Source organism: Centrocercus urophasianus, unplaced genomic scaffold, assembly GCF_019232065.1.
Source record: "Centrocercus urophasianus isolate 14NV4802_14NV808 unplaced genomic scaffold, USGS_Curo_1.0 seq_11, whole genome shotgun sequence".
Taxonomy (NCBI): domain Eukaryota; kingdom Metazoa; phylum Chordata; class Aves; order Galliformes; family Phasianidae; genus Centrocercus; species Centrocercus urophasianus.
Genome location: NW_024884253.1, coordinates 6,678,529 through 6,696,665, shown reverse-complemented (window position 1 = coordinate 6,696,665; position 18,137 = coordinate 6,678,529). Strand labels below are relative to the sequence as shown.

At 40.5% G+C, this 18,137-nt stretch overlaps 1 protein-coding gene across 1 annotated transcript in view; it reads right to left on the bottom strand.

The window, feature by feature from the left end:
* NDRG1 (N-myc downstream regulated 1) overlaps nt 1-18,137 on the bottom strand; it is a 40,025-nt gene continuing 21,888 nt past the window's right edge. Inside the window, exons 4-16 of the mRNA XM_042834108.1 lie at nt 16,632-16,737; nt 14,792-14,912; nt 13,024-13,086; nt 10,878-10,938; nt 10,329-10,415; nt 8,888-8,944; nt 8,231-8,334; nt 7,810-7,866; nt 6,692-6,743; nt 5,871-5,918; nt 4,010-4,045; nt 2,796-2,847; nt 1-1,848 (exon numbers count right to left, since the gene is read on the bottom strand). Of these exons, the coding sequence (XP_042690042.1) occupies nt 1,583-1,848; nt 2,796-2,847; nt 4,010-4,045; nt 5,871-5,918; nt 6,692-6,743; nt 7,810-7,866; nt 8,231-8,334; nt 8,888-8,944; nt 10,329-10,415; nt 10,878-10,938; nt 13,024-13,086; nt 14,792-14,912; nt 16,632-16,737 (1,110 nt within the window). The 3' untranslated portion in view covers nt 1-1,582. The remainder of the gene's footprint in view (nt 1,849-2,795; nt 2,848-4,009; nt 4,046-5,870; nt 5,919-6,691; nt 6,744-7,809; nt 7,867-8,230; nt 8,335-8,887; nt 8,945-10,328; nt 10,416-10,877; nt 10,939-13,023; nt 13,087-14,791; nt 14,913-16,631; nt 16,738-18,137) is intronic.

Genomic DNA, 18,137 nt, shown 5'->3' with positions numbered 1-18,137 from the left:
TTGCAAAGTTACAAATTTATTTGTTTTGAAATAAATACAAATACTTCATTAAGAAACTTTTCTTGATAGACTTTACACAATAGCTTTATTCTCTCTTGAAATTGTCTGTTCTTCCCACAAACCATTACAGATATCCTACACGAGAGCTGAGTTAGTCAATATAAAGTAACCTAGATGGCATTCCTCTGAACAAGCAATCCCAAAGTATTAACATCTGCCATTTAACTGCACGGTCTTTGAGTTTCCTTGTTTATGCAAGGGCTGCAATGCAGCAGGTATGCACTCAGTACTCAGGAAATCCCATCCTGTTGAAGGACAAACTTAAGGACATCCAACTATGAAAATCTGACTGGCAGAAAGATATCAAATCACCAACATCAAAAGAAGTAACCCAAGGTATCGGGCAGCTACTTAAAGATGCAGAACCAGCAGATCATTACATTTACATAGTCATTAAACACTGTATTTTGCAGTTACAGTACTGTTGCTCCATCACTTTCTCAAATACGCTTCCCAGCACCAGTGAGATCTCAGTTGCAAATCTAGTAATTAGCCATAGTTGAATGTACAGCATTTAATTACATGCCATTTCACACTTATTCATCTCTCCTGACAAAGAACAGCTGGATCTGGCTGTGCTTACAGATTCTGAATGTCTTTCAATTGTGCTGGACGCAAAAACTTGAGCTGCAGACATAGGAAGCTGTCTGAAGTAAAAATCAATCTGCTTTTGCTTTCCTGGCATGTATGGCTACCCTACTTTCTCAGACTACACCATTTTTTTGCAGCACTATAAACCCTTTGGCCCATGATCCCAAACATGAGATGCTTCCTTGCTCATAAAATTTAATCCTGTCCTCACTTGGCTAAGCAGATTTTAGGGTCTAGAAAGGGGGAAAGAAAGGAAGACTGGAACTAGATCTCAAAAAAGTGAAATAAAAAAAGCTTAAAGATTTAGTTCATCTTAAAGTCACATTAAATTTGTCTATTTTAGTAGTATATTATTATGTGTAGGAAAACTAATGAATTAGAAGGCCTATAAATGCACGATACATTAACTTCTCTATCATTTGAAGTCAAGCTATATACAATGCATTCAACTCCAGCTTCAACATGAGGCCATAACACATTTGTTTCCTTTTTTTTTTTAAAAAAAAAAAAAAAAAAAAAACAAACAAGCCATCCATAATAGTGATTTTCTCCCTCTGTTTGAAGCTCATCTCAAATTGTGCCAGTTACTTCAAGAGAATTAGAGATAAAGGGGCACGTAATTGATTTTGAAGAAGAATATTAAGCAAGTCTGGTTTGACTCTGAAGTGTTTACAACCATATCGGCTTTTGGCAAGTTTCCTTTTGAATTTGGCATCCACTGAAGGAGGGCAAAATAGCAGCAACTGTCTGAGTTACAAGAGTAACAATAGAGCAAATGAGATGCTTCTTTTCTTTGGTCCCCATCAGACCCTGGAGAACAGAGCTCATCCTACAGAATAGCTTGAGATTAATACCAGTTATGTTTTTGTGATACAAAAGGGGCATCCTTTATTTTTTCAAACTGTGACCAGTTTAAACCTCCCTCACATGCTTAGCAGGACACTTCCATGGACTTGGGGCCTGATTGCTCAGCATTGCTGGCTGAATTCGGCGTCAGCTCGATGCGTGTGTCTGTATGGGAGCGGTTCCTGGAACCCTCCCCAGTGTGGGATCGGCTCCGAGTTCCCTCCCCAGTGTGGGACCGGCTCCTTGTGCCTTCCCCAGTGTGGGACCGGCTCCTCTGTCCTTCCAAGGAGGTTACGCTGGAGCCAGAAGCAGTGCGGGACCTCATCAGCCTGGTCATGCTAGCAGAGGGCACTGGAAGAATCACAGAATCACAGAATTATTAAGATTGGAAAAGACCACTAAGATCGTCTACTCCAACTGTCTAACTGACTTTCATTAATAACTTGCTGTCTAAGCTTGGAAGAAAGCCTTGCCTTACTTCCAGCCCTAACTACCCATCATGTTGAATACAGTATTCAAGGTAGCTTCACACATAGAAGTTAAAGCACTGTTTTTACCATGTGTAAAACCCCAAGTTCCTGTTCCTTATGGAGGCAGTTGAGTTTGCTGGAGAGTGCAAGTTCGGCAGTGAAAGGACTGCTACTTCAGACTCAGCTTGAATGGAGTCACCACTATGCCATCTTAACTTTCAGGGCTTGGAGAGCAAAATGGAAGATGAAAGGAAAGGACCAAATGTTTCCCCTGTAGCCGATACAGTAGATCACCTGCAAACCTGTGCTGGGATCCACATATCACACATCTGAGCCAAAGCCTCAGAGATATTCTGCAACTTTGTGAAACGCTGCCTCCTGCACTCTTTGGTATGAAGATGTTTAGTTTAAGAATATCTTCATGCATTCTCTGAGATGCTTCTCTGAGAGAAGCATCCCTTCCTCAACCTACTGGTCATTAAAGAACTGACAGAATAGTATGAATAATGATTATGGGAAAACATGGATTAGATGAGATGCCTGGGAAGTACAAACAATTAGTCAGATAAATAAAGGAAGGGCAAAAGAACCTTTATTTTGGAGAATTACTTTGCAACAGAAAACTATCTACAAAGCTTTCTACCATCTAATAAGATGATTTGGACTCAAAACCCCTCTCCAAGACATTGATGGTAGTCTTTTTTTTTCCTCTTGCAAATGCATGTCAACAGGGAAAAGACCAAATATCAGTGATCAAAAGGCCCTCTGAATGCTTAGATGCCCAACATACTTGATAGCTACAGGAACCATTCCAATACCAATACTTACTGTATCCCATTCCCTGAACAAAGTATTTGAAAGCTTCTGCAAGTTTTGCAGGCTGTAAGAGAAACAGAAGATTACTGTACACAGTGATCAGCAATTTAGTTATATTACAGTATGGTAGATGCCACAGATGTCTGACCTTCATAGGACATATTAAGTATTTTCTAGGTTCTTCTGAATTCCCCTGAATTTTTCATTTACATGAGGAAATGCCACTATTGCCCTCCCTCATCTGCTTCTCTGCCCCACTGTATTAACAGAAGGAGACAAGCATTTGAGAATGACATTTTTGGATAAGTGACTGTAAGTGGTCTATGCCCAGTCCAAACTTTACCAGTGCAGTTATTTAGGCAGATGAATCAAAGTAAAACAACTCGCCTCATATGAGGCATTTCATACTGGGTCCAAATCAGCAGAGAACAAATCCAAGCAGGGAGAGTCAACAGTTACCTCTACAGGGCAAAATCTAAGGGGAATTATCCAAGCACAATTGTATGACTGATGTTCTTGCAGTATTTTTCTTTGCTGATAATGCACCAGCCAGATCGGCCTCTACCTCAGTTACCCAGTTTGCAATACTGCTAATATTTTTGGCATAATTTTTTCCTGAATCAATGCAAAGAATGTAAGATATCACAGCAGCAAAGTACGGACTGAACCTGATTTATAGGTCAGCATTTTTAGTGAAGCAGAACTAGAGCATAAGTACGTTTTTAACTTTTCCAGCCTGGTTTCACTATCACTCCCCAAAATTGTACCCAAACATATTTCAGAAATTCCAGTTCATTCTCAGTCAAGTCAGGCCAGTGTACATGAGAACACAGCATTGTTATTCCCTGCCTCCCCCCTTCCTGATCTGTACTAAAAATAGTCCAAGTAAAAATTCAGCTTGAAAATGCTAGTGCACAAGCCTTAATCTATGTTAGCTTAGTAGACAGGCATAAAATAATATCTTTTCATTCCCACATCAAACCTTTTCTTGGTTAAGACTTAATTAGTGGAAACAATACCCCCTTCTATTCTTAATTCTGAGCTTTATTGGTCTTTAAAGAAAAAAAAAGCTGAGATGACCAATTGACTCAATTATTCAAGTAATCATAACCACCCTTTTGGCTGAAATTTGGGAACAGCAAGTACCCCAGAGGAAAACACCCATTTGTTGCAACCTGGGACACTGCAGAACAGGATTAGTAGGATTTCCGTCAGCCAAATCATACCTGGGAAACTTGAGGGAGCCCACCACAGTCAGCCATCTGAAATGAGGATGAGAACAGTTAGAATATTGCCAGAGGAACTCATTTGTGCTCAGGATACACTAAAATGACCTTTTTAGCTATGGCAGGAAAGCATTTCCTTTTCTTGTACGAGTAACACACATGTAGAAGAGTGCACTAAAGCAAGTAGCTGAGCATTCATGAAAGCAACGACTGCACCCCAGAAAACCTCTGAAGCTATTTGACCCTCAGGCAAAGCATCAGCTAGAGCTACAAATAAATGTTTTTGATAGGAAGAGATCACTTTCTTAGAAACTAGCCTGATAGTCCTGGTTACATCTCCAGTTCTGAATTACAGTAATGCGATGTAGTATTGACCTTAATGACAGAGGAGAGAAAACAACTGCCTAAATCTCAGAGGTGAGGTAAAAACACTTGCTGAGATTGTGGATGGCAAGCATCAGCCTGACTTGCCAAGGGAAGCAGAGAAAGCCAAATTAGAAAGCTATCTTGAGTGCATGCAATATTTTTGGAGCACTTCATTTTTCCTGCCACTCCACCCCTCGACGTCATCCCAACAAAAACAGTCCTGTTCCAAGGAACACCACAAGCTGAGTTGTGAATTACAGGAAACCCCAAATCCTATTTAGGATTAATTAGCAGCAAAACAGGCCTGCAGCAGGTTCTAGCATCAGCCGTATCCTTGGATGGGCAAAGGCTGGTCACTGACAAGTGTTAGAGACAGTGTCAGATTTTTCCTTAGGATAAATCTGCCATGGCCATGTAGTAGGTCAGTGTTGGAACTCCCCAACATTAGGAGGAAAAATTATTTAAAATATAATTGCCTACTATCATTTCCTCTGGAGAGTTTAATAAAGAGAGGTCGTTAGAATTTCCCAGTAGAAGGATGACCAAGTTTGTGTCAACATTTGTGTGCTATTATAATCATCATACTTTAAGCATCATTAATGAGCTAGAGATTGCATCCATACTACGAATGCCAAATACCAAAGACTACATGATTCTTTGCAGTTTTGTTGGCTCAACTTAACAACTTTTTGGAAAATACAGAAGTTATTTCCTAATATAAATTGTCCTGCCTTGTGTCTGCATAGAAGGCAGGATGTCAATACTACGCGAGATAGATCAGTTCCCTACTCATCTCACAAATTTGCTGAGGTGCAGAGGAAAATAGAGTGAATTGTTTTCCATTTTCACTCCTCTGAAGCCCTTTTCAAACACCAGCTCTGCCAGCTCTGGTCAGATTCATTATGGGTATGTGAAATACTGAGCATTCTAAGTCTCATGTCTGGTGTTCTAGAATAGAGGGGCTGTGAGGTTCCCTGTCGTTAGCACTGACAAGAAGCTCCCAGCTTGTTTTATCACAATAGAATATTCACAGAAGCGTAGAATCATTTGATTTGGAAGGGACCTTTAAAGGTCACCCAGTCCAACTCCCCTGCACTGAACTTGGACACCTACAGCTAGAGCAAGCTGCTCAGAGTCCCATCCAACCTGACACTGAATGTCTTCAGGGAAGGAAGGGGCAAGATACATCTCTCTTGGCAACCTGTTCCAGTGTCTCACCACCCTTCTTGTAAAAAAGTTTTTCCATATATACAGTCTAAATCTTCTATTTTAGTTTGAAACCATTTCCCCTAGTCCTATCACAACAGACTCTGTTAAATTATCTGTCCTCATCTTTCTCATAGACTCCCTTTTATTATCCTGAAGGCACTACCCTTCCACATCAGAAATTTCACTGTGTCACCTCTACTGCGTCACAGTGGTCTGGCTCTTTCAATTAATCCATTATATTTTAAATAAGGAGAATGTGAAGTTTAAAAGAAACAGCTCTTATTACCTTCAGAAGTGTTGTTCTTGTTGGGTCCAGCTTTGAATTGCATTCAACCTATGTGAAAGAAGTGCAGGGTAAGGCATGGTAACAAGATACAAAAATATGAACTGCTTGCTGAAAACATTGGTTTCTGGCTTAATGCAGACTAACTTTGGTACCTTAGGCTTCTGCATAAAGACAATACATATATACTATATATAATCTTATTGTATACAGCTGAACAAGTGTCAGTTCACATTTACAACTGTATTCTTTGCCATGCATAAAACAAATCCATTAGCTAGGGCTTGTGATTTTTTTTTTTTCACATGTGTCTGGCACTCTTGTGGCAACAAGGGTTGTTTATCTTGTAATCTGGGGTCATCTGGTAGCGTCCCAAGTGGTGAGCAGCCACGTGGCCACCAGCCAGCAGGCTGGCTATGCCTGTTAGGGCACAGCACTTGAAGTCACTCAGTCATCTGGGGCAAGTAATAATAGACAAATAGAAGCTCTTCGCTTCCATAGTGACCCATGGCAGGACTCCAATGCCACAGAACAAGTTCAGATACCAGCAGCAGATCCCTCTCTAAAGGAAAATATTTGCAGTTCGTTGGAACTGCTGTGGCAATTGTTCTCAATGCAGGAGCTATTAAATAATGATGCGCAGACAGAGGGCACAAACAGCTAGGAATAATGGCAGCTCTCCTGCGGTCTGAAACAGGACTGTCATTTGGGCTGACTCGATGGCTGGCGAGATTGCTGTGCTGCTGGGAGCTCTGCTGGGCTGGCTAAGCATCTTGAGTCACCTGCCTAGCAACACTGTGTTGATGAGGGTTCAGTATACACACCACAGCATCCACTGCTGGGGAGCTGTCACCAACTACCAGGAGCACAGGGCACCTGCAAGGAAGCATACAAAAGTTGTATTATTTCTGTGATGCAGCCCTCAGCTTCATTTTGTGCCCTGGAAAGGATAAGGCAGGTGTATGAAAATTATGTGTTGTGTGTTCCTGGCACACATAAACCACCCCATATTACACACTCTGAATGGCTGAGGTTGGCAGGGACTTCTGGATCCATCTGCTGGCCCAACACTGCTGAAGCAGGGACACACAGAGTAGGGAGCCCAGGACCACATCCAGGCAGCTTTTGAAGATCTCCAAGGAGAAGACCCCACAGCCTCTCTGGACATCCAATGCCAGTACTCAGTCACCCACACAGCAGAAGTGCAGATACACAGACATGCCTTGACGCCTTGCCTGAGATCCTGTCCTTTTTCTCATCTTGTGGCAATCAGCCCTTCCCATCTTTTTTTTTTTTTTTTTTTTTAATTCAATAAGGATTTGAACATGAGTATCAGCCTCAAAGTCTCATCCCTCTCCCCAATGCTCCCCCAGTTCTAACTTTTGGACTGTAAGCCAATTCCAACCAGTTTGACAGATGAGCGAATGTTTCCCGTGTTTAAAGATCAGTAGAGGACTGGAAAACTATTTCATTTACAAGATGCTGTGTAAGTAAAAAGCTACCAGCAGAAAATCTGGTAGATAACCATTCTCACACCTGTTTCACTTTCCTTTGTTGTTCAAATTGGTTTTGATTATGTTTCTCTGGTTGGGTAGGCATGGCTGTAGTGCATCCAGAGCTGTAGTTCCCTTTAATGAGGACAGACTTCCAGGCTATGTACATCTACTTTTTTAGCACCTAGTCTGGTTTTTGCACGGAGTTTGCAGTACACAGTACATGGCAGGCACTACTTGTCTATGTAGTTAATGTGTCTCTGAAGTTTGAAACGGGGAACTCTCCGTACTGAATGTCCCTGACTTCACAACAATTCAGCTCCCAGATGAAGCTACAGGACCTTGCCAGAAACTCAGCTACAGCCCTATAGTGTCCATGCAATGCACACAGATTCCATCTCTCGGCTCACACCACATGCAAGTGAACTGATGGGAAATAAAACACTTACTGAAGGGTGACAACATTTAATCCGGGAACAGGGCGCTCAATCTCTAGGTCTCGACGACTAAAGAAAATGAAGAAGACAAATATTATTGACACGCTGAAATTTAACAGATGCTTCCAAATTCTGGTTTACAGAAAGCACGGACGCTCACAATGTGTTAATCTGATACGTTAATCTCCATAACTGATAGTGAAACACTTTTAAACTGAAGTACCAATGTCCACATGTACCATCTGTCTCCCCATAAATGCACGAAGACCTTCTCTCATAAGCAAACCACCTGAGATCCCTAAACATGCATATCAAGTAGAATTTCATAAGGGGGGAAAACAAGTAACTCCACCACACAAATAACACAGGCTGAAAAAGAGCTGGACAGCCTCTTAAAACAGTTTCCAGTTAAAAATCAGGTAAATACGTTTACCTGTTGTAAGAGTTGACAAAGAGATGAAGGTTGGTTTGATTCATATCATTAATAATATGCTGACGGTAAGTATGGATCAGGTCATGGTTGCTGTGAATCTCTTCCTACAGTGGAAACAGAATTGTTCAGAACAGGGGCTGTTTTCTGAGAGGATCTGAAGACATGGCACAGCAGTCATGTATCAGGCTCATATCTATACAACAGGAGTGCACTCTAAGGGCAGGAACAAGTTGCAGCACTCAGTGTTATCACCCAGAGTTAACATTAGCATCTGACTGTTGTTCCATGTTTTTCAATTTAAGAGTAGGCTTGCACTGAAGAACATCATTTGTACTAGTAAGCAGTTTTCTCAGAGATATAAGTATATTACTGTATAAAAGCACACTAGTGCTCTACTCGTGCTTAAATATCAGCAAGCCAAACTGGTAGCTACATCTTCTGGAGTTGCCATGACAGCACTGTACTTGGTTGTTTGGCACTCAGCTAGCTTCACTGCAGCATCCATACTTCAAAGAGCTGGGAATGCAAGTGTTAATCCTATCCCACAAGTTTAAAATTAAATTTTGCTACTTAAGTGAAGGATTATCCCCTCTTCCAGCTCCAGGAGGTAAATACAGATGACTGAAAAGACTAGGTTAATGTTTTGAACGTGCTTACCTTTCCAAAGAGATGTGAAATGACCAAGTCTGGTAAAGCATTTGTCCAACCTGAAATCTGAACAGCAAGATTATCTAAGTATGTGATATTAAAACTATCTTTTGAAACCTTTTAATTACCCCTAAGTAGAAGAATGGATGTTTATCCTGGACTGATGTTCTTCCCCTCCATTCCTACTATAACATCATTAGGCATCAATTATGTTTGAGTTGTTCTCATAGAATGTTTTTTACTAATGCAGATATGCAAGGAGCACACTACTAGTGGCATAAGTATATATGGAATTACTCTCTGAAAATCAGCCAGATGCATGCAATTTAACCTCACTGTCCAATACCACCCCTAACACAATGGCACAATGAGAGTAATGTGGAGCTGGAACCTAAGGACCATAGAGATCAAAGTCCAGAATACATCCTCTTAGTTTGGAAAAACTGAAGGATACAAGGGACACCTGAGGTCGACAGCACCTAGGAGAGGTGGACAGCAGAGACACAGATGTGAAAGAATTTAATAATGGAGAAATATTGCATGAGATAACCCCAAAGGGTCAACTGCTATATCTCATTGTAGAGGAGTTAATAAATACAAATCCAGATCACTTAATGTCTCCTGGGACATTTACATGGGATCTCTGTATGCATGCTTAAAAGACAAAACAATAATTTTTGTACTTTTGCGTGTTCATAGTAACTGTCATTCATTAAAACACGACCCTAAATGATATGAAGTGCCAGCTTTTTCAGTCTCCTCTGAAAAAATGTTTTAGTAAGTTAAAACTGAGTGATGCATAATGTAACATTTATACCTATTAGCTCCTTGAGGCTGCTTGAAACCAGCTCTCACCACATTTTTCCCACATTGTAATCTTATAGCTACAAAAGAATGATGTTTACAGGGGATTCTTTATTTGTGAACAAGTTCACTTAAAAGTCTAATTGTACGGGCAGCCTTTCCAGCAGTTATCATAGCCAATGCTCTTTTATGACTCTTTTCGGTATCCAAGACTCAGCTAGATGGCTTAAACCAGGAATATGTTGTTTTGAACATTTTTTTTTCCTGTGTTTTAATTAATATTTTGGACCATGCTTGTAAACAAAGCCACAGGCAAGAAAAGCAACACTAAGCTTGAAGTTTAATTGGAAGAATGCTGTTTCCAAACCTATCTCATGTCCAGGTTAAAATAGCTTTTTCCCTGAGTCATTACCAGCTCTCAAGTATTGTTTGTACCTAACAGCTCCATTATACCATGGGTAAGCAGCACTTATTTTTATCGCTAGCCCTACAGGAGGTATGTTTGAAAATGAAAAAATAAACCCAAAATAAATTTGTCTAAGATATTTTCTCTTTGCAGCCCTGTCTCGACACACGATCTTGTCCAGCTCCTCATGCCTGACCGCCTCACAATATGATTTATTTTTCTAACTTAAAAAATGCTTACCTTTGTTGCTGCCCAGTCCATCCAACCTTCAGCACAAGGGTTTACATTAATGAGAACCAATCCCTCCACCATGTCCGGGTGGTTTAACTGCAAAAGAAAAGGTTTGAGTTAAGATTCATCCTGTGTCCTTTGCAAGCTGACAGTCAGCATAAAATTTAAATTAGCAAATTATCTCCTGGGGAGAAAGGCAGTAGGTGTAGTTTTATCTTGCACAAAACAAGCACATGTATGGAAAAAGGATTTCATTAAAGCAATTCAACTGAGCAGCTGGAGAACATTAAGATTTAACATCTTCCCCACCCTCAGTCTAAATAGAGAACTCCCATTAAAAAAACCTTTTGTAAATCAACTGGGTAGAGCCCAGGCTTTAGAATGGAAAATCTAGGTCTTTTGGTTGAGCTATCCTGCAGGCTGTGGTATTCCACTTAAAAGCCTGGCTGCTTGCTTAAATGCACACAGCAGAGCAGGAATTCTCTGCTCACCCTATGGGGGCAGCAACACCTCAAGGAAATGGGGTTCAAGCCTTTAAGAAGGCTCCATGACACTTACAGCAAATCTGGTAAGGACGTAGGCACCAGCTCCAGTTCCCATTCCAATAATGCTCTTCAGCCTGCACAGCAGTTATGTGGCATGAGATAGAGAAGACAAATCAGTAAGAGAACACCAGAAATAAACAAAACCCTATCAGCAGCCTTCCTATCAAGCTGCATATTAGGGAAAATTTCTTCTGGGAAAGAGTGGTCATGCATTGAAACAGGCTGCCCAGGTTGGTGATGGAGGTACTGTAGTTAGAGTAGATAGGGTAGGCATGGCACATGGGTTAGTGGCCATGGTGGGATGTGTTGATGGTTGGACTAGATGATCTTAGTTATCTTTTCCAATCTTAATGATTCAATGATTCTTCTTGCAAACACCAGTGAAAGGGCAGATCACATATAGGGCAAACCACAGATTTCAGCAATACCTCCAGTAAAGAGCAGGGCACAGCAACTAGTTGGTTTTAGGAGATTAGCAGACTCTGGTGCTCACACATTACAGCCCAGCAGCAATCCTCACTTATCCTTAAGTAAATACATGGAGAAACAACAGCATTGTTCTGACTCTGGAAGGAAATGGCTCCTCTGCCAGAAAAACTTCTAAGATAGAGTCCTGTGGTCTGCAGTCAAAACACAACAACTCCACCCCAGACTCCCCTGCCCTCTGCTATCAAATTGTGACGCCAAGTCCTCTCTAGCAGGGAGCTGGCAGGGAAACCTCTCCTGCTATCCAGTTGCTGGAGTGAGTGAGATTAAACTTCAGAACTAAGCAGGGCAGAGACAAATCAAATATTTGCATTTGCTCAAATTGGTTCTAAAGCATTGCCTTCAAGGTCTTAGAAAATACGTGGAAGGGAGACTAGACAAAACCTGTCAGAAAAACAGGTTATGCAATGCTTTTAGGAAAATATCTTGAGAAAGATTTAATTCTCATTACAACATTAAATCAAGTCCAGTTTAGTTGATTTTCAAGGTATTGACATTATGTCAGCATGTTGTTGCCCCTTTTTTTTTTTTTTTTTTTTTAAATATGGCCAATAATGCGCTTTGGTTTTGAAAAAGAAGGTTTAAAACCACACCCTTGTTTCAGGAAGGTAGCGAGATCAGAGGAGTATCTAGTCAAGATACTGTAACAACTAGTTTGTCTAAAGTGAGGTGATGTTTTGAGACTGAGGGCTCCACCAGCTTCCCAACCTGTTTGCCCTCCAAGGCTGCCTAACCCTGAATGTCAGGTTTTCTCTCCTTAGTCTGAAAAAAACCTGCAAGGTGCTCACCTGCAGATTCTAAACTGCTCAAACCGTAGGTGTCCTGGTCATTGCAGGGCAGTAGGGATGGATGAGTTTTAAGGATCCCTTCCAACTCAGATGATTCTATGATTCATTGCACACCAGGTGCCCTAGCTCTTTAGTAGGGAAGGCATTATGAACAGCTTGAGTTAAAACTAAGTTTTGAAGGAATATACATAGCTAAACTTGCTGCAGGTACACGGCAGAGGAACAGGGAGGCTGGAAGCAGATGATCCAACTCTCCAATCCAAACCATTCCATGATTATATGAACACTGTCACCAAGTTCCTCAGCATCAGCAATCTGGATCTGCACAGGCAGAAGAGTGCTAGTGGTGGCAATGGGGATGAGGAGACGGTTGGACTAGATGATGTTATAGGTTGTTTCCAACCTTGTGATTCTATGATTCTAAGAGGCTTAATGAGTCAGGACTGACCCCTGAACATGCTCAAGCCACAGAAACAAAACACTACGTGTCTTCAGATGGGGCTATGTTTTTTTCTGCTACCCACACAGGAAAACGTGGGTTGCTTCAGTGGGAAGAACAGATTGTCTATTCCCTGTCCCTTACAAACAGAAAAACACTGGAGGAAACCCCTAAATTAGGCACATGTGATTTCACTCAAAATTGCTTCCTGTTTAAAAATATACAAACTTAAAAAAAAAAAAAAAAAAAAAAAAAAGCCAAATAAGCTTTTTCAGAGTCAAAGTTAAAAGGCAGCCAACTATAATGGAGGAGTTAAAAAACTACCACAACTGTAACTCTAGAAAAATGTCAGGTAGCCTGTGTGAAGCTTTGGGGCAGCACAGATGCCTTTTGGTATGCCAAACAGTGACAGTAAATGAAGAAAATAAGTCAAGAATCCTGCTCACCCAAACTGTTTCAGGATTCCAGGAAGCATTTCAGCCAGCTGATCCATGGAAGGATATATGTACCTATAACAAATACATGTCTGTGAGTTCCTATGCCACGTTCAGTAGAGTAGGCTGCTGTATTTAGGGAAAAGGTGGTCACTGCAGATTAAATAACAAATGTGTCCATTGCCAGGTCACGGTCGGCATGCACTGAATTTAAATCAGGAGCAAGTACAATTAAGTGATTTCACAGGAGAATGAGCATACTCAATATGGTACTTTATGTGAGTTACAGGAAAGACATCTGCTCCAGCTGAGAGCAAAACAGAGCACAGCAAATCTCTTCCAAAAAGCAAGTCAATACTTATAACCTATAAAATATTTGAACTTCAGAGGTGAGACTCCAACCACATTCACCACATGTGTACTTCTGGTTTACCACAAAAAGGTTCTCCCATGTCACAGAATCAGACTACTGCAGTGTGAGATCTTCGGCAAATATTCACCTGCATGTTTTCAAGGATGTACATTTCTACAGCAATAAAATGAAAAAAACCAACAACTTTCTATCGATACTGATGGAGAAATTAAAGCCAAAAGAAAGGCTGTGAAGCTGCTGAAGGCGTTTGACAGCTCTATATTAATGCTTTTGTTCTGCTTCTGAGTGACAGTGGAATTCTGAAAGGAGAAATTTTTTAACAAAGTCTCTATTGAGCAGCAAATGGAAAAAAAAAGTCCACCCTAAGAAGCTGGAGAACATAGTTCAGCTTCTTCTGCTGCCATCACCGTGATTTTAAGCAATGCTCTTTACTTGTAGGGACTATGACAGTTGTGCAGTTGACAACTAAGACGTGTTAATGCCTGTTTAGGACATGAAGGTTAAGACACTTAAAAGCTTTTGATTCAAATAAACACAAACTGAAGTGACTGAAATAGCTTTGTCACCTGCTTGAGTAGACAACTGGGCCACTGCATTTAACTCAGAACATGGCCCATGATGACCTCCTCAGCCAGACCAGCTTAAAATTTAAGAAGGTATGGCTCATGCAATAAGGTATGTACAAGCTCCTTAATACCCAATTCTTACAGAACAACTGTCTCTTGACTTGTCCCCCACCTCACAATGTTGGCTACCCTCTTTCTCAACCAAGCTGACTCCCCACCTAGGGGCATCTTCAAGCAAACCCATCTCATTTCACTAAATGAGTCAAGCATTTTGACAAAGGCAGTACTCAAAACTCACAAGTTTCCAAGAATTACAACATCATATATGTTACATGGTCAAGAGCATGCAGTAATTTATGATATCCCATGGCTTACATCACTTTGTTACTGTATAACTAGTTTAAATTTCCAAGAAGCTTACTATATCTGTTTATCAACAACTACCGTGCAGACATTTCCTAGAAGCTATAGACTTAGGAAAGAGGTGATACAGTGGTGAATGACTGTGTTGTTTATAGTAACAAATTTGTTTTGTGTTTGCATGCCGGATGTCACTACAAAACAAGGTAGCCAGTACTTAAACTGGCAGATGTAAGCATGTGTCGAGGAACTGTTTTACAACAGGGTTGTTATTGGCAATAAAACACAAAGTTACAGACCTGAAGTTTACTGTGAACCGCAAAACTCAACAGAGCTCTGGAAACTTAAATTGAAATTATCAGCATTCAAAGGAATGCTGCTTTTCTTTCTGCAATTGCTCTTCAGTTGAATTGCAGATTAAGGCTCTTTTTCCTGACAAAAGATAACTCTGAAAGCAGAGGCTGTTTTCCTCACAACTCACCCAGCTTGGAAAGATGGTGCCCCATCCTGCTGACCAGGTGCATCCACGTGGCAAACTGCAAAGTGCTGGGTGATTTCCTGCATATCCTCAAAGTTGAAGAGAGGATTGAAGCAAGTTTTGTCTTGAAAATGAAAACACGAAATAATTTTGCTGAGATTAAATGGTCTATTCATTAGTAAATTTGCACCTCTAATAAAATCACTTGTTTATTAACGTTACCTCTGTTGAAACCTGGACTGCAGATTAATGAAAAGTTCCCTCCATCAGCTCAGAAAAAGTGACAATTCTTTATTTTTAAGGAAGAATAAGGAAGTCCTGCTGCAAAGCAACCTGTGCTTCGTACAAAATTGTATCAACACCCTGAAGCAAAAAAATGAAAAGCTCTCTCCTCATGGCCAGCTAGCATTTATCCACATTATTCTGGTCCTTCCCAGAAATACTGGCTTGGTACACCAAAAATCAAGAAAATGTTCCTTATGCAGAAGTAAAATAGTCATAAACTGTCATCAGGAAAATTCATACTGAGTTTTGGCTTAGGTAAAACTATCCATTTACTTGTCCAGCCATTTTTCTTTGGATTATGTCAAAACAGATGGGGCAAAAGGTATCCAGCTCTGAGATCGTGACTTGTGTTTCTGCCCAAGTATCGCAAGATAAACATTACGTTTGTGTCTCTCACAGCAGGGAATTCAAGACAAAAGTGTCCTTTTGGGATACTGAATGCTGCAGGCCCCCAGCTCTGAGATGATTTGATTTCTGATGTTGAACAAACATTAGTGTGGGGAGAAGGTTAGCATGTTCTCCTCTTGGAGCGGAAAGAAGGAATTCTGTAGCACCGCCTCTGATACGCGCAGAAAATAACTCAACATCTGTGTGTGTTTCTGAATGTCCTCTTACTACACAACATGCAAAAAAAATCACTAGAGAATGTACAATATTTTCAGCTAAAATCCAGCTTTAGGAGAATATGCAAGATAGGCATAAAGCTTTCTCCCTTCTCCTTTAAAAGGAAAGCTTATTCATCATAATTTTTATATCTCCAGAAAGAAAGAAAGTTTTATTCAAAGATGAGACCCAGATTAAGCTCTGCCCTGATCCACTAACAACCCAAAGTAAAATAAGGCAGTGCTACTAAAAACATGCAAAAAAGAGATTTTTTTTTTTCTTCTGAGTAATATCACTGCTGCCACTCCCCCAAAAGCCAAACATTAAAGATTTGCAGCTGCTTTTAGTTTTAAAACCGATAGCTTTCTTACAAACAGCAAATGGTGTGAATCAGGGTACTGGTGAGAAAAACAGACCAACAGATCGGGACATCTAGCTCATTATATTCCTGAATATGACAGATACGACAGAAGGCACTTGTCAAAGTCACTTTCTTAATACAACACCAGCTTTCATTTAATCATTCAGATTTGGCTCACTATTCATACAAACCCACAGAAGTGTAAGACTGGTTTCAGACAGGAACCTACAAGCCAAAGCAACAGCAGCGTTCTTGTCAATCCTGCTTTCAACACAGCCTCAGCCTTCCTCTACAGATGTTTTTACAGCATTTACACACAGTCATTACAAGCTACCAGGACATCCTTTCGCCCATTGAAGTGAAACATTCCAATTACTTTCTTTGGGAGCATGTAAATCTGAGAGTTAAACTTGCCATAAGAGAAGAATTAGGCTAGGCACTAAGGCAAGTACCTTCTATGAGTATGTAGTAGACACAAGTGTGTGAGGACCTGGGAAATGTTTTCTAACCATCAGGGATCCCACACTTTTGACTACAGCTATAACGTTAACCAACCAGGCCATCACTATGCAATAAAATATAAAGCCTACTTACGATTCAACCCAATGTCGTGGTATGTGAGGATAGCAGGTCTATTCCCTCTTGGTGTCCCACACATGGTGACATGGACTAAGCCATGCATGGTCTCCACATCTTGCTCCTGACAAAGAACAAGGTGAAACTGTCAGACTGTAGAAGGGCTCTACTTAACACTCTAGTGTTGGCAGCCATGACCATGAACACAGCTCCTGCCCTATATCAGGGCTGTCCACAGCTTCTCTGGCCCCAGGACCTCTGCAACTCCCAAGCCAACACACTCCAAGCCTCCCCATGGTGCAGGCTCTTTGCTAATGTTTTTCACACAGCTGTCATCTATTGCTGTTGACAGCCAATGACAGAAGCACTCAAGCTGCTAGCTCTAACTAGATGCTGAGGAAATGGTTTTTGACCACAACAGTCAGTGTTAAAAAAACAACAAAAAAGCTTTAAAAAAGAAAAGGAATAGGAGAGACAAAACTAAAAAAAAAAGAAAGGAAGGAAAAAAAAAAAAAAAAAAAAAAAAAAAGAGGGGATAAGATAAAAAAAAAGAAGTGGGAAATAAAGATGAAGGTGAAAAAAAAAATTAAAAATTTAAAAAGGTAGTTTGGGGCAAAGATGCCTAAAATAACCTAAGATGCCTAATGGCTCACTAGCGTGGCCAGCAGCATTTGCAATGGTGCCAGTTTCCAAAACACTTCTGTTTTCTAGGAAAATGATCGTAACTGAGCAAATAACTAATATTCCCCTAAAAAGCACTCCATTAAAATAGCTTGTGTTCACCATAAAGACTAATCACACTGCAGGACCTTGTGATTAGAGCAGCTTTCCGCAGTAAATATGGCAGGCAGCTACATGTTAGCTTTATGGATTGCTATTGCTTAAACCTAAGCACAAACTCAACTGAATGAAGTTTGCAAGAAAGTAATATGGCTACAACAATGCTGTGGTGCTTATCACAGAAACAACCTTAAACAGCCCATTTCTATTATCTGACACAACTGGATTTTGTACTATTTAATGAGCTTAAAACGCCTTTAATATCAAATCAGAGACCCCTTCATTACCATCCCATTTGCTAGATGTCCGTGTTGGATAAATGAAACTTAGTTTGCACCAATGTCCTCAACGTATGGAACAGTTCTTGTTTCTTTCACACTTGTACTTAAGATAGACATAAGCAATTTGTTAGCCTGACAATGTATGTAAGGGGGAATTACAGAACAACGATTATTTTCTATCTACAGTTACTCTCATGGAATCAAAGCAGTATGCAGTTAGTGACCAGCTTTAATATTTCATAAGAATATTTTCTGCATAGGATACAGACATCCATGTCATTCAGTACAGCACACTGCTCCTGCCTGGCTTTATTTACTCTTTGCAACAATGCCCAGGCGCAAAATCCAAATTAAATTAAATTAAACATACTACAAATTATGCTGTAGAAATTAGGAGTGAACAGCTCCAGCAGAAACCTTTTCAGAGCAAAATCCAGAAGCTTCTGAGATCTGATGAATTAAT